Raw genomic sequence first — 14,577 nt, 5'->3', positions numbered from 1 at the left:
ACTTACATTAAACAGATGTCACAACTGCTGACACGAGTTACCTCTCAGGGCATACAGAGGTACTTGCGACATTATCCCCCGCACTCCTCTCTGATTGTATAATCCCTACCCTATCCATGCCGCTCATTGGCTCATTAGGCTTGAGAAAGGTGGAGCCAGTGCAGGCTCCATGGTCGCCCCTGGTGCTGCTGTCGATGAGGCAGAGGAGAGAGGTGTACCTACCTGGCCTCATTTACCATTCAGAACAGCACAACAGTGCCATTCAATGCTGGGAGCTGAGATTTGGGTTTGCGTAATGAGTTGAGAGCACTGTTAACAGCCTGGGATGCTGTACTGGGATCAGTTCCTGTGCTGACACGCAGTCTTACTGGCAGGTTGAGGAGCGTGTTTACTTGTCAGGGGAGGCTCACTGAAAGTGAACATGACTGAACCCAGTACAGTTCCCTTACTGTGAGGGCATGTTTGTGTGTGTCATATGCTGTTGTTGAAAAATTCAGGGGAGATTTACCTCTTTAATCCCACCTGAAATATTGTATGCATGAGAGCAGCATTATCCTACATGATTTCTACAACGCCAAACAAATGAAATCATGCACTGTCAAATTCGGGCCTTGGTTTATTGATGTTTTTTTTTTTTGGCAACAACTTTTCAGTAGTTTGAGCAATTGTGCCCTGGGAGTTTGCCTTTAAATTCACGGTTGGCATCACCTACTATCTTTTATTTTTAGTAGATTTATCAAATCGATAACTTCAATATTAATATTTCCATGTGCTACTGCATTCTCACAGCCTGAAGCTTCTCTCAGCCGCTATAAGATGCAGCTCCTTGAATCCCCAGCACTGCACAGGTGCAGAGTTAGCTACACATCACACAGGCGAACACACCAACATTCACAACCTGAAAGCTTAACAGAGCGCTCAGGAAATGATCTGGATGGCGGTGGGGGGCGACGCCCACACTCTCAGCACTGGGGTCAGAGTTCTCTTCTAATGGCATCTGACAGTTGTGGAAAGGTGTACTTGTGTGGCATAACGCTTCCACTCCACTCTGAAATTAGGTGCCCTGGTGTAAGCGTAGACATGCTTTCCTTCACACCCCACTTCCAGATTGATCGGATGGGTTTCAGCAGGGCCATCCGTTTCTCCTCAGCTTCAGCGGTGGGTTAGGCAGGTGAGCTCCTGTTGGACGGTTATTACAGCTGACCGGTGAATTTGATGAGAATCAAACTGGAGAAAGGCATTGACCCCGGCGCTGACTTTCCCTCCTGGTTCAGAGGAATCACATCAATGTCAATACAGCATCACATGTCTCTTTAACAAGTGACAGCTTACCAGTTCATCAATGCCTGGGCTCAATGGGGGAGAATACAAATAGCTTGATTTGAGATGGTGGTCTAGGCTTTACTGCCAGCTACAGCTGATCCCCTTTTCTGGTGGTTGTCTGACTTTTGGTTTTGACTTTCACAAACTTTTAATTCAGGCTAACTGTGTTGTACTTTGTCTTTGAATGAACTTTGAACAGCGTATTTAAGTAAGTCTGTTTTTTATGTTCCTGAAAGAATATTTCAGGGTATCTGGGTATCTGAAAGTTTATATATATAAATATATATATTTATATATATATCTTAAAAAGTCCTTATGATTAAGCAAGTTGTTTTGAATTGAACACAAATGGCAGTATGATTAGGATTAAATCCAGGCCTAAGTGAGAGTGGAAAAGCTGCATTGCATTTATCTTTAAAACGCTTTGTATCTCTTTGCAATGTTGAGTACCCCCTTGATAAGGATGCCAAGACCCACGCTTGGAAAGCTGCCATCATCATACAATGCTATTCTCTCAGCCCATCACACAATTACAGAAGGCTTTCCCCACCTGAGCAATAAGCACGGAGGGGAGGTAAGACTGAAGGACATGGGGTGGTGTTGGCGTGTGACAGGTCTCTGAACGCCGCGCTACCCTTTTCCGACGTCTGAGCACGGAGAGCGTCGGTCAGCCTCGACAGCGGGACAGGCTGCCAACGCATGTCACGCTCTAACCCCTCCCCACCTCGGCTCCTCTCGGCCTGTCCTCATAAAGTGTCTAATTAATGTGTCTTTGTGGTGTGAACGCCATCAACGGGACGAAGGGGACAGTCGCTCAGTGCCATGCCGGAACTCTCTCTATGGCCCCCCGAGCCTCCAAATGTTCTTGTAACACATGGAACTTTTGTAAGGTTATTTGTTTCCTGAGGGGGGGCGGAACAGGGGGCTGGTCGGCGCGACACAGTGCGTGAGTCTGGAGCGAGGGAGGGGATAATCGACTGACACAAGGAAAGTGGTTTAAGGTTGATAAAGCAGCGATATTAAAGGCAGCTTTGCAGAAAATTAACAAACAAGAGGTGGGCACAGCGGTCCGGCTACACAGCTGATGGAGGAGGCAGGAGGAGGGAAATGCCGGGCTGATTATACGGTGCTGATGCAGTCCGGTTTAACAGGAATTAAAAGCCAAACCGTAGGTGGATCAGACTCCTGTCCTCATGCCCTTGCGGCAGAATGCTCTCAAACTCAAAACTCAGAATGCTCAACAACTCAGAACTCATAATTCTGTTAAACTCAGACCTCAGAATGCTCTCAAACTCAAAACTCAGAATTCTATGAAACTCAGAACTCGACGTCCCGCCTTTGCCCTGGCCAGTGAAAATGGGGTGCTCAGACCTCAAACTATTTGAGAGAGAGACATTCTGCCCGTGGGTCACAGAGCACAGAGATGTTGTGTACAGCTTGTGCCTCTCACATCATCGCGTGGTGTGTCAGCCACGCCTGTGGACTAACAAACACCCACGATAAAACAAGGATGACCTTTTTAGCAACGCATTCACCGGCTTAATCGTCTGCGACTCCGTTAGGCACAGCCTGAGTCTGTGCTGCATGCTGTCATTACATGGCCGTATCTCTGCAGGAACATCACACAGAGCTATCTGAGTGCTTGACCCCTGGCTTTCTCAATCCCATAGAGATTGGTCCCACAGAGGCCTGTGAATCTCATAGTAATGAGTGGTCTGTCTTCCTTTCTTTCTCCCCCTTCGTTCCTCTCTTTCTCTCTCTCTGTTTCTGCCCCTCTCTCTGTCTTTCTCTGTTTCTGTCCCTTTCTCAATCTCTCTGTCTCCCTCTCACTTTTTCTGTTTTCTGTTTCCATACCTCTCTCTTTCTCCCTCTTTCTGCAACCTTTCTCTGTTTCTATCTACCTCTCTGTCTCTGTCTCTCTCTGACCCTCCATCTTTCTCTCTCTCTCTCTCTCTCTCTCTCTCCATCTCCTCCAGATGTACATTCAGACGACCACCCTGACCATCTCGGTGAGTCTGAGCGCGTCTGTGTCGCTGGGGATGCTCTACATGCCCAAGGTGTACATCGTTCTCTTCCATCCGGAGCAGAACGTGCCCAAGCGCAAGCGCAGCCTGAAGGCCGTGGTCACCGCTGCCACCATGTCCAACAAGTTCACCCCCAAGGGCAGCCTGCGGCCCAATGGGGAGGCCAAGTCCGAGCTGTGCGAGAGTCTGGAGACGCAAGGTGAGCCTGGGGACTGGGGGAGGTTTCGGGGGTGGGGTCAGGGGCGGGGTCGGGGAGGGGCAGGGCTGGAGTGGGCCAGGATGTGGTGGAATGGAGTGGAATGTGGGGTTGGAGGGCAAGGTCGGGCAAAATGTGGGCTGACAGTTTTTTCGGGCCGAGAGGCAGCACCGCAGTCACTTCCCCAATTTCTACTTCCTGTCTCGCAGTCACTGTGGTAAATGGTAAATGACTAAAATAAATAATTAAATACAATAACCCCTGCTATTATGTAAGCGAAATTAACGCCATTGTTATTTTACACTACAACGGCTCTGGGAAATGAGCTGATGAGATATTTTAAGAGCCAACTGGAGAGAATTAAACATCACCTGATACTTTAAAATGCGCCACAGAAGGCAGGCCATAGATTACTTCCGTGAGTATGGAAGGGGATCGATGGGCTGGATTTCAGATGGCCGTTATGTGCAGCTATGCTGATTTACTCTGAGGCCCTCAACCGCCCTGTGGACACCAGCCTCTGTTGTCCCCTATGCAATGGCTCCCGCTCCTCAGTCAACATCTTCTATGGTGTGAGATGCACATAAACAGATAGGAGTATCATCCTACCCACTGCTCAGTCCACTCAATCTACTCTCAAGGTTCTACAACCAGTAATTGACTAGACCACACATTTGTTTCTGTGGAACTCTGTAGCTGATACCCAGTAGTTGCATGCAGGGCTATGAACTACCATGTACATTGAATCAGCTAGTAGTCATATTTTACTTAACATGCTTTTCAAGGCAAATCCATGTGCCTTGACCTCCCAGCTGCAAGAAAGTGGCATCCTACCTTTTTGCTTCATCTCCATTTCAGGGTAATCATACATTGTGTGATAAAATTCCCTGGAGATTTCTTCATTCTCAGTACAATTAGAGCCAAACCAAACAGCAGGAACCTCCAACACTGCCATTTCCTGTACGTGCCCCCGCTCGCAGCAGATGCATCATTCACTGTACAATATATAATCAGTGACATTGAAGGCCTCCCCCTCGGTTATTTACAGTGTGCTGTGTAATTACCTTTGAAACAGCCGGACATATTCCGGAGCGCGCTTCGCCTCCGTTTTCCAGCACCAATAAAGCATGCCTGCCTGCAGCTAGGGCGGCCTGGGCATTCTGAGCCCCGGTGATAAATAAGAGCTTCAGGATCTTTTTACTCAGCAGAAAGTTGCTCGCGAGGTGGTCCTCAGGCGGCCGTGCCGTTTCCCCTTTATCGGGAGCGGGCGCGTAGCTTGTCGTGGCACGTCTGCAAACAAAGTGAAGCTCGACCCCCCCCCCCCCCTTGATTGGGTTAACGGAGTTAGTGGAGATCCGGCCCACTTCGGCTGAGCGCTCGGGGAGGATTACTGCAATCACATGTCAGTTTGCTGAGCTCCAGAGTAAACTCTTCCCCTCCGCGGGGCGAGGCGTGACTGGTCACGTGTGAGGGGGTCTCAGGACAAGTGGGGAAACGGGAAGTGACTGCTGTCTGCAGGGAGGGGTTGTGTGCACGACCTCCTCCATCTCTGAGCCCTGCCCTCACCCGGGGGAGACCCGGGCCACCTGTGACTAACCGCCCCCTTCTGTGCCTGTGACAGCGTACGAGGAGGGAGGGGAGGACAGTGAGGGACTGTAGAGACCCAGGTAATGGAGGAAAGAGAGGGCCTTGGCTGCCTACTCTTTGAGCACTTCACACCTTCCATGAATTCAGGTCCACCTGTGTGTCGTGGTCACCTTATGTAGCTGGAGGGTTAAAACATGCTGGCTTGCTTGTCACGGTCCCCGCAAGCGCCCCCACGAGCTGCCTCACAGGCCACACCACTGCACAGGAATGGCACCATGACTCCAGGTCACCTACGTGCACCCCTGTCCATGTCACTTGGGATGGGTTTGATTTGGGGGCTGTGGTGGCATCTACACTCTTGCGGGGTGGGCGCTGATGGGGGGTGATGACATTAATCTGGCGGTGGGGGGGGGAGGGGGTGGGGGGGCAACCGATAACCGTGCTTCCCCCATAATTTGTTTCCCCGCATTGACAAACTGAGGAATTTGCTGTAATAGGGCACACAACAACAATGAGAGGGGAGAAGGGAAGACAGATGGGACTGCCAGCTCCAATTCTTTCTGGACCATCTATTTTTTATCTGGAGCTCGCAGCGCATAAATATTTAAATAAGGTTCATTTATCACTGCCGCTTGGGGGGTGGGGGGGGGGGGGGGGTTACCCCCCCACCCACCCACCCCAACACACACACACACACACACACACACACACACAAACACATACACACACACACACACACCATCCTCTCTCAGCTGTCAGCAGCCTCCCGATCAGATTTATCCACTCTGACTTGGCCAATCAGCAAACACAGGTCTGGACAAGATTGGCGGAGTTTTGCAGTGATTACACAGAAGAGCAGATGAGCTGATGACGGTTTTATTGAAAGAGAACACACAAACGCGGCCCACCGTCCCCACCCACCCTGAGCGTGCTCGGCTCCGGCTTCATAAAGCGTTTTTCCTCGCAGTGGTGCACCGCACCGACACCATGGGCTCAATCTGAGCTGCTCTGGGATCAGCTGACCCCGTGCCAGCCCAGAGCCGCTCCCCTCGGCCTCTCATTAGCAAGCCCTCTATCCCCCTGCTGGGTCTGCCCCAGGACACTCCATCATGCCAGTGCCCTCCTAAAACAAAAGAGCCCCCACTCACTCACTGTAAACGCTCCCATATGTCCTGAATTAGTGCCCGCTGTGCCGTTTAACTCACAACTGGGCCACTGCGTTTAACCCATGCAAGGGCTCCTTCTTGTACCCACATAGCTCCTGTTTTCGGTCATGCTCTGAAAAGGGTGAAGCCAGCAGGATGAAAAGAGGGCTTTGCCATTCTGATCAGTGTGACGTGGCACCTAAAGCTCTGAACGGGATCCTTCTGTTTCTAGGCAAAGAAAATCGACACCTACAACATTACCACATGGAGATGCTCCTCATAATGTTAATTGTTGACATTTTAATTGTGGTATCAATATTCGAATTGACTCCAACCAGGCTGGTATGATACCAGAGAGTCGTCTCTATTTATTGATAAAATGATTTTGAATGACATGTAGTTACCTTTTTCAAAAGCCTCTTTTCTCTGCCTTGTAAAGCCAGATAGAACTTCACTACATTTTTTAACACAAATATGAAATATGCTGTTAAAGGGGGGCACACTGCCGGAGAACGTATGAGTTGTTTAGCTAAATTAATTTTTCGTTTCATGGAATGAACCTGACATAAAAATAAAAGTTTCCATGCTTTTCGGACAGAGTCTTGCTGCAGCGCTCTGTAGTTAGGCATATTATAGAATTTGTGCATTTTTGGAGATTTATGACTGAGCAAAATGCTTATGGGCAATGATTCCTTCAAATTTTCTCGCACTCATTTGGCTATTCCAGGAGATCTGTGTTTATTAAACGACACAAGCTAGACGTGTTTAAAAATGGAGATGGGGTTTCTTTTTTATTCATGAAGAATGACCAAATAAAAAGTCCAGTCAACCTGACAAAGTTGCATCATATTTCAAAGTCTGACACACCTGACACACCTGCCATATGTCATATGTCCTGTATTTATCATCATGCCAAACTGGCTTTACTTTACTCCACCTTGTTGTTGAGGCGACACGGAAATCAAAATGGAAGAGTTGCTGTTTTTCCCTGTGCACTTTTAATGAGGCTCAAAACAGATACCATTATATCAGAAGTATCACACTTCCTCAACTTTCTGCAGCAGACATTAATGACGAATGTTAACAAATAAGTGGGTGTTTCTTTGCATTCTCTGGTCATAGCAGGACCATGGCAATATATTCAGCCAAAGAGTGAGTCATGGGGCTGAGGTGAAGTGAATCCCCTCAGGAAAAACATCTGAAGAACATCTGAGGTGTCTATGTGTTGTGCATGCAAACAAGAGGCATGAAGTCTGGAACAGGACATGGAAGTATAACAACAATGTCCAAAGTGCATTTGCCATATTTATGAAGCATTCAATACTTTCATATACGGAGACTTTTTTTTTTTTGGGAATGCAAACTGAACAACGCCTCACAAAAGCTTTTCACAGTTCTATTTTGAAATTGCCGTGGCGAATGTTGCTTACTGCACTCATACTGACACACATTAAAAAAAAACGGATGACTCACTTATAAAAAGTGAATGACCCTCCTATCTGTCTCCTACCTTAAACAATACAGATACATTTGGAGAATATAGTGCAGCAACAGCAGCATACAGGATGTAGCTGGTTGAAATTATTTTAATATGTATTTTATAAAAGATCCATTTACAGACTATAAAGGAAAAGTACACTAAATATGCACAACTGTTCTCCTTGCTTAATATTTAGACAATGAGAAATAGTGTTGTGTTTATTTGTTTGATTGAATTTAACAATTAAAATTCCTATGCTTGCCAAATTGGGTTAGATTCCAAACATACTGAAAATTAATTTGTGGAAAAATAGTATACATTTGGCACGTTTCAGTTTACACTATGAATATCCTGTTGGAGAGGGTCTGGAAAGGCCTGACTTACACATACAGTATGTGTTCTTGTCCACAGTGGAAATACTGGTGCATGAGTTGCATGGTAAATAGAGGAGGAGAGTCCTTTCAAAGATCCCCAGGTCTGCATGCTGAGTTTTCAGTGTTGTGAATAAGGAAGTCATTGACCTCACACTGATCTGCACGTCTGCCAGCGCACAGCACACAGCTTCACGTCAAAGTGTGAAGCGGGCACACATTAAGCAAGGCTTTTGTAAATAATGAATAGAAACGTTCTGATCTCATGCATATGTACAGATCTATTGCTAAAATCCAACCTATTGAAGGTGGAGTCTGGGGAGAATTCAAGGTAACATCAATGGCACCATTCAGTGCGACTTGCTTTTGTCTTAAACTTTATGTTCCTTTGTTCAGTTTTTACAGACCATGATGAATATGGGCCCACTGCCGCTCATAAAAGCGAAACAAAATAAATGACTTGCATCACTTGTGTTTGTTTCTCAAAGTTAAGGACAAAATGTACTGCAGGTAGAATGAAAGGGGCCTTGATGTCCATTGAGGAAAAAAAAAAAACGGTGTGAAAAGCACTTATTTTACTGTCAGATTGGCCCACATTTCTCTCCACTTGTTACACCTGTCTGAACAACAGTATTTGCATTTGGATGCAGATGAGACAGCGCAATATATTTTCCAGCAAGACAGATTATTCTTGCAATAGGAATGGCAAAACGTGAAAAAATGCTTTTCCTTCCCAGCTATTTATATCAATAACCTTTTTACTGCCATCTGCTCTATCTGTGCACATGAGAGATGTGACGTTTTGATGAAATGATCTCATGCATAAATAAAAGGTACGCTGCTTTCGGCCATAAACCGGTGAGTGGCGGGAATGGCGGCCAACTGAAATCAGTTTTTCAGCTTTTTGAAGTATTTTGTATCTCACTCTTCTTCTTATCTTCCATCTCCGTAGCATTGGCTTCCAAGCAAACCTACATCAGCTACAGTAACCATGCAATCTAAGAAGAGACGTGGCCCTCCAATGCCTGGATGTGACCTCACGCCGGGCAGATACTAGAACACCATCACGAGGAACCGGTTGAAAACATGGAAATGATGACACATATAACCGTGACAACCACAACTACAATAACAACAACAACAACAAACACATCATTTAAAAACAGAAAGGGTCTTTTCTGAGGAACAGGCAAACAAATGGCAAAGCAAAGGCTGCTGGGAAGGTTCCTTGGGGGCCGTGGTGGATGCAACATTGACATCCCGGTGACTGTCAGAGGCAACAGGCTGTCACATTTCCATGGTAACCGGAGAGTGGATGGCTTCAGGACCAGGGCGGGGGTTTTCCTTCTGGAGTTTATATCACGGCTTGCTTTCATTTTCAAGATGTCTGTTTTCTGAAGTTGACTCGAGCTACTCTATAAGACCAACTTGTGAAATTAAAAAAAAAAAAAATGTTTTGTTTTTTTTTCATGTGCCGTGTTGTATTTTTGCCAGTCGTGTGAAGTAACTAGCACTGTTCTCTGTTCTTGGAGAGGAGAACAGCTAATTTGCCAACGGGCCGATATGAGTTTCTGTCACTTTTGTTTGTCATTCTCAATTCTGAAGCGCAGCTTAAATGCTGTGATTTGAAAGTTTTCACTTTGAACAAAAAAAAAAAGAATTACTCAGTATTGGTTGATGCATTCACAGAATGTAGGAGCCATTCAGCCTGTGTTACATTTACTTTTAATCATTTCTATTTAAGCTGCTGTTCAAAAGAAAGTACTGTTTTCAGTTTTTTATGCAAAAACTAATCGTTAAGAAAACATATCGGAAACATATATGACAGCTTCTGGTCATAACATACACATTTGCGCACAGATCCGCAAACCTAAGCTATTGCAGCACACGGGCTGCTCCCCCATCCCTGTAAGATGGAAAGATGACGAAGCCATTTGACACTGTCTGAGTGGTCCTTGTGTTCAGATATAAAGCATGCCTGTAGGAACATACTGTGTATACTGTGTTGTCAAAGTTGGAATGCAAACTTGTGAGGACTGTGGTAAAAAATTCTGTTACAGTGGTGTCACTGTTTGGGGTTCACACTACGTCGGGGAACCCAAACCTGTCAAGGTCTAGTGATTACCCTTTTATTTGTGTGTGCTTATATTTCTATATATTACCAGTATGAACCCTACAGAAAGAAATAGCTTTGTGATGAAACTACAATCTGCAGAGAATCTGCATCACTGTGGTAGTCCATCATCCTACTACCTAATTCAGGTGTCAGGCAAGCCCACAAACCAGATGTCATTGATAGTAAGGCTGGCTCACTGCCACCAGGGTTCCACCCTAGCACATGTCACTGGCTAACATATTATGGGATGTGGGGAGATACAGTCCAGTGCACCATTGTTTTTCAGTTGAGCCGAAGCATTCTTGTTTTTTGATTTTTTTTTTTTTCTTACAGGTACGTATATTTATTGAAGAATGGGGGACATGGGCAAGGGGGGGTATTGCACAAAAATCAAACATACAAAACCAGACCAGAGGGAAGTTTACAACTTTGAAGGGTTTTAAGATCAAGTCGTTTTTCTGCATGCGAATGTGAAAGACCCGCAGTCACGGCTGTATATTAACGCTTTCTCCAGGTGCTTTTTCATTTGGGTTCTGTTCTGTGTGTCGAGGTGACTACAGTATCTTTAGGGCTAACCCTGGCCCTCCAGTCTGATTGGAGGAACCACCAGCTGTGTACAGTTAACGACAAAACCGATAGCTGACCTCTTCACGGCATTTCCACAGGGTTCCAGGACTAGAGGAACTCAAGGAGAACCAGCCATGAGTTAGCACTCATGTGTCATTCATAAACTTTCCTGACCAAGTGGTGATGCTCTATCTTTAAGGTTGGCTTTGCAAAAAACAAGGAAAAAAAAGAAAAAATGTTATTCAGACGTTAATGCAATGTTAGGTAAAATCACTGGAAACCATCTGGGCCAGTGGTTTTTTATAAGCTCCAGAAGGAAAACTTGCTGAAGAGGTGGTTTATAAATAAAAAACCACCATGAAGGACAAATCTACTTTTCCTTTTATTTTACAATCCTGAGGTCCTCGCTTTGCCAAAAGCACAGAGGCTCCAGGAAAACAGAGCCGTCGTTTCTCTTTCGTTGATGAAATATTGTGGGATTGTTTGTGATTGTGTATACAATGAGTTTCTGCTTTTCGTTCCTCTCCTCCACCCCACCCCCACCTGATTTTTTTCAACACGTTGTCTGTGTTGCAAAATAGAGTATGTAAGTGCTGACCAAATTAAATGGCAAGTTAATGTATGTTATTTAAAAAAATGGATTGATCATGTCTGCTTTATGTACTGACCTATTAAAAAAAAAGAAAACAAAAAAGAAAAATACAGTGCCTGGATATTTATGACTTATCTATAGAAAACGTATGGAAAGGTGTAGAGCATGTTCATTTTTATACAAAAAAAAAAGATATTTCTAATAAAATACTGTTTTGCAAATACAAAGTTTTTGTCTTTCTTTAATAAAAGTACACTGTTGGTGTGTGTTTTCAGTGAGAATGGAGGTAGAGCGGAAGATCAATGGGAGGTTTTCGTGGAAAGGCGGTGAAATGAATGAATCATTGATGCCGAGGAGGGGACAGCGGTAATGAGTGAGAGTACAGTATTGCCAGATGGGGTGAAGAGATTGAAGGCTTGCAGAGTCTTGCGTCAGGACCGCAACAGGACCAAAGGGGGAAAAACACAGCCGTAATCACAGCGATATCAAAAAGCAGACGCGAGAGAGAAATGGGCATGGTCAAGAATTTTAACCACAGCAAATAATGGGGGAAAAAGGGAAGCGTGTCAGCGTTCACCTTTTTTCCTTCATCTTTATCATTCATCTTAAATCTTAAGAGAAGCTGACTTTCTCTCACAGGCACGCTGAGCCTGACATGCATTTCCATCAGTGTGATTAAGAAAACTGAAGGCGCTGCCAGGCACAGTGTAGTGTCGTGCACAGAGTCGATTATTTATTTATTTGTTTTAATGAACTCTTTGAACTGGCTGTAACCAACCAATAAACTCGCACCGAATCTGGCTGTGACCTTCAAATTAGATGCGTGCGTCCCTCATCTCGTCTCCCTGGAAGAGCCTCCTAAATAACATGTACCCCGCTATTCTAATAATTCATCTTAGCTCCCTGCATGATCCTGTGTGGAGGCACAGGCCGGAGGCAGACATTTTTATTAAAACCAGTGGAGAGGAGGGTGTGGAATAACCGGGTAATTCAGCTGCCTTCGAGGGATTCTCGGTCTCCTCGTAGAGCCGGAAAAGAATGTATAGAGGGAGCATGTGCATACAATAGGGGAGTGCGTTTTTGGTCATTAGCGGGGGAAACCTTCAGACAGCGACAGAGGAGAGTGAGGTGCCCCTGGCTTGTCCACCGTGACGCTCTGTGTGAAGCTCTGGCACAGCTAGCCGCCGATAAGTGAGGGAGAGGGCTTGTGGGAGCCACGGAGGGGGCAGAAAAGACACTGAACTGACGAGGATATCTAGTTTGCAGTTGTTTGGTGCTGCTCCTTGTCTTATAGACACTCTCTGTTAAGGAAACACTGAGACAGCCGTTTCATGCTCTCAGAAGCCATGTGCAGTGAAATGTCTGCTGGGGGGAATAGGAACGTGTTAGTGCTGGTTATACACTCATCACAACACATCCGGGATTCAGCTGGGGTCTGTGACCCTCTAAGGAGCCATCTTGTCTTGGTCAGGTCTTCTGTAATGGACCCAGATATGTTCAAATAAATGCCCACTGCCCCCTGTAACAAACAATAACCAATGCCAGCAATGAAAAGCCAAAAAAAAAAAAAGACATGCAACTGATATGTGACAAAGGATGTAAAAAAGTGTCTCAGAGCCAAGATTAATAATAAATCCTCTCTGTATACTGTAGCAGAGGAGAACAGAGCATATCCAAAATGACAGAAAGCCAGTCATCTTGTATTGCTCTCCTTAAACACGGTTTCCCAGGCGAGCATCAAAAATAGCATTATCGCGCTAAAGATGACAAGATCAGCTGCGCTGTTTGGCATGTCTGCGGATTTAACAGGAATATAAAATAACAGGAATGTCAAACAATCTCATCTGTTTTTTTATCTGTCTGCGAAAATCACCCCCAACCTGTGTCAACCCAAAATGATAATGAAATCAGTGATAACCTGACAGTGCAGCTTTGACACAATGGGACATCACTCTGTGGATGTCTGAGCACCTTCAACTGTAAGAGCCTCAGTCGCCCCTTTCCTATACATTTTCAATGATTAAATTCAGAGTGAGAGCAAGGCCAGAGCCGGGCAAGGCTTTCAATCTGTGATTTGTTTGCGATTCGAGGACTTTGGAGAGAAGTGAGGAGATACTTCAGGCTCCTCTGAACGAGGACAGTTCTAGGGGGCCCGAGAGACTGGAGGAGCCCTCGGGAATGGAAGCAGTGGGCTCCCTCTACACAATCCTCCTCCAGGATTAAGCACCCTCTTCGAGTGCTTCCTTTCCTTAGGATGATGCTGAAGTTAATAATTCATCAGCAACACACCTAATGCATAATTCAGAGAGGTCTGTGCAGCGGGTCATACACGGAACCCCTCTTCCAAGCTGTAAATCAGGTCTGCAGAGGGAAGTCTGGTCATTAATCATCCGAAGGAAACCAAAGACCTGATTACATTAGAGACTCACGCTTACTGGAGCAGTGGTCCCCCCCTATCCCCCCCATATTTTTGGTAAAAAAAAAAAAAGTTCACTGAGATGCTGTCGCAGCTTAACTCCCACTAGAAAGGTACCCTTGTCCTGACAGCAGTGTTTCCTTTATTACAGAATAGACATTAAGTTCTGTTCCTCTCCAAAACAATAATTTGCAGCTTTCTGAGAAAAGGTCATGGTAGATTTGAACAGCACTTCAAATATGAGCTGCTGAGCAGGTATGCAGATAATGGAAGGAAAACATTACTGTGAGCCGAACTTTCCTCAAACCTGCAATTATTTGTTTTTTTTTGGCTTGTTTGTCTAAGTCTAACTCAGTAGAAGATAGTACATTACCCAGAGCAGATAATGAAAAACATTTGTGTATCTTAAGCAATAGATGTTTTTTGAATGCTTAGTATTGATTGCATTTTGTCAAGCTGACTTAATGTACACAGGGAAAAGGGTTATGCACTTCTCGTCAAGTGCAGACTGAAAGGCACAGCAGCAGACACAGAACTGAACTTTGCCTGCTTAGCCACCACTACCATGTTTTAGCAGGGCGAGCCTCCCCCTATTCATGCACTGAGCCTGACCCCCCCATCTCCATCCCCTGTGGAGGCCGACTGTCCCAGCAGGGTGCTGTATCTCAGATTGTGCTGAGGGAAGCACCCCGCTGAGCCCTGATAAGGGACAGCCAAACACGGTGACCCGGGAGCAGACTTTCACTGCAGAGGCCTTCGG

The 14,577-nt window shown here is 45.6% G+C and overlaps 1 protein-coding gene across 1 annotated transcript in view; it reads left to right on the top strand.

Moving 5' to 3' along the window:
• LOC118780550 (metabotropic glutamate receptor 4-like) overlaps positions 1 to 9,680 on the top strand; it is a 243,547-nt gene extending 233,867 nt beyond the window's left edge. The window contains exons 10-11 of the mRNA XM_036533113.1: positions 3,300 to 3,546; positions 9,079 to 9,680. Of these exons, the coding sequence (XP_036389006.1) occupies positions 3,300 to 3,546; positions 9,079 to 9,128 (297 nt within the window). The 3' untranslated portion in view covers positions 9,129 to 9,680. The remainder of the gene's footprint in view (positions 1 to 3,299; positions 3,547 to 9,078) is intronic.
• Positions 9,681 to 14,577: the final 4,897 nt, after the last annotated feature.

This window comes from Megalops cyprinoides, chromosome 7 (genome assembly GCF_013368585.1).
Source record: "Megalops cyprinoides isolate fMegCyp1 chromosome 7, fMegCyp1.pri, whole genome shotgun sequence".
Taxonomy (NCBI): domain Eukaryota; kingdom Metazoa; phylum Chordata; class Actinopteri; order Elopiformes; family Megalopidae; genus Megalops; species Megalops cyprinoides.
The sequence above is the reverse complement of the archived record's forward strand: the minus strand, read 5'-3'. Positions and strand labels throughout refer to the sequence as shown.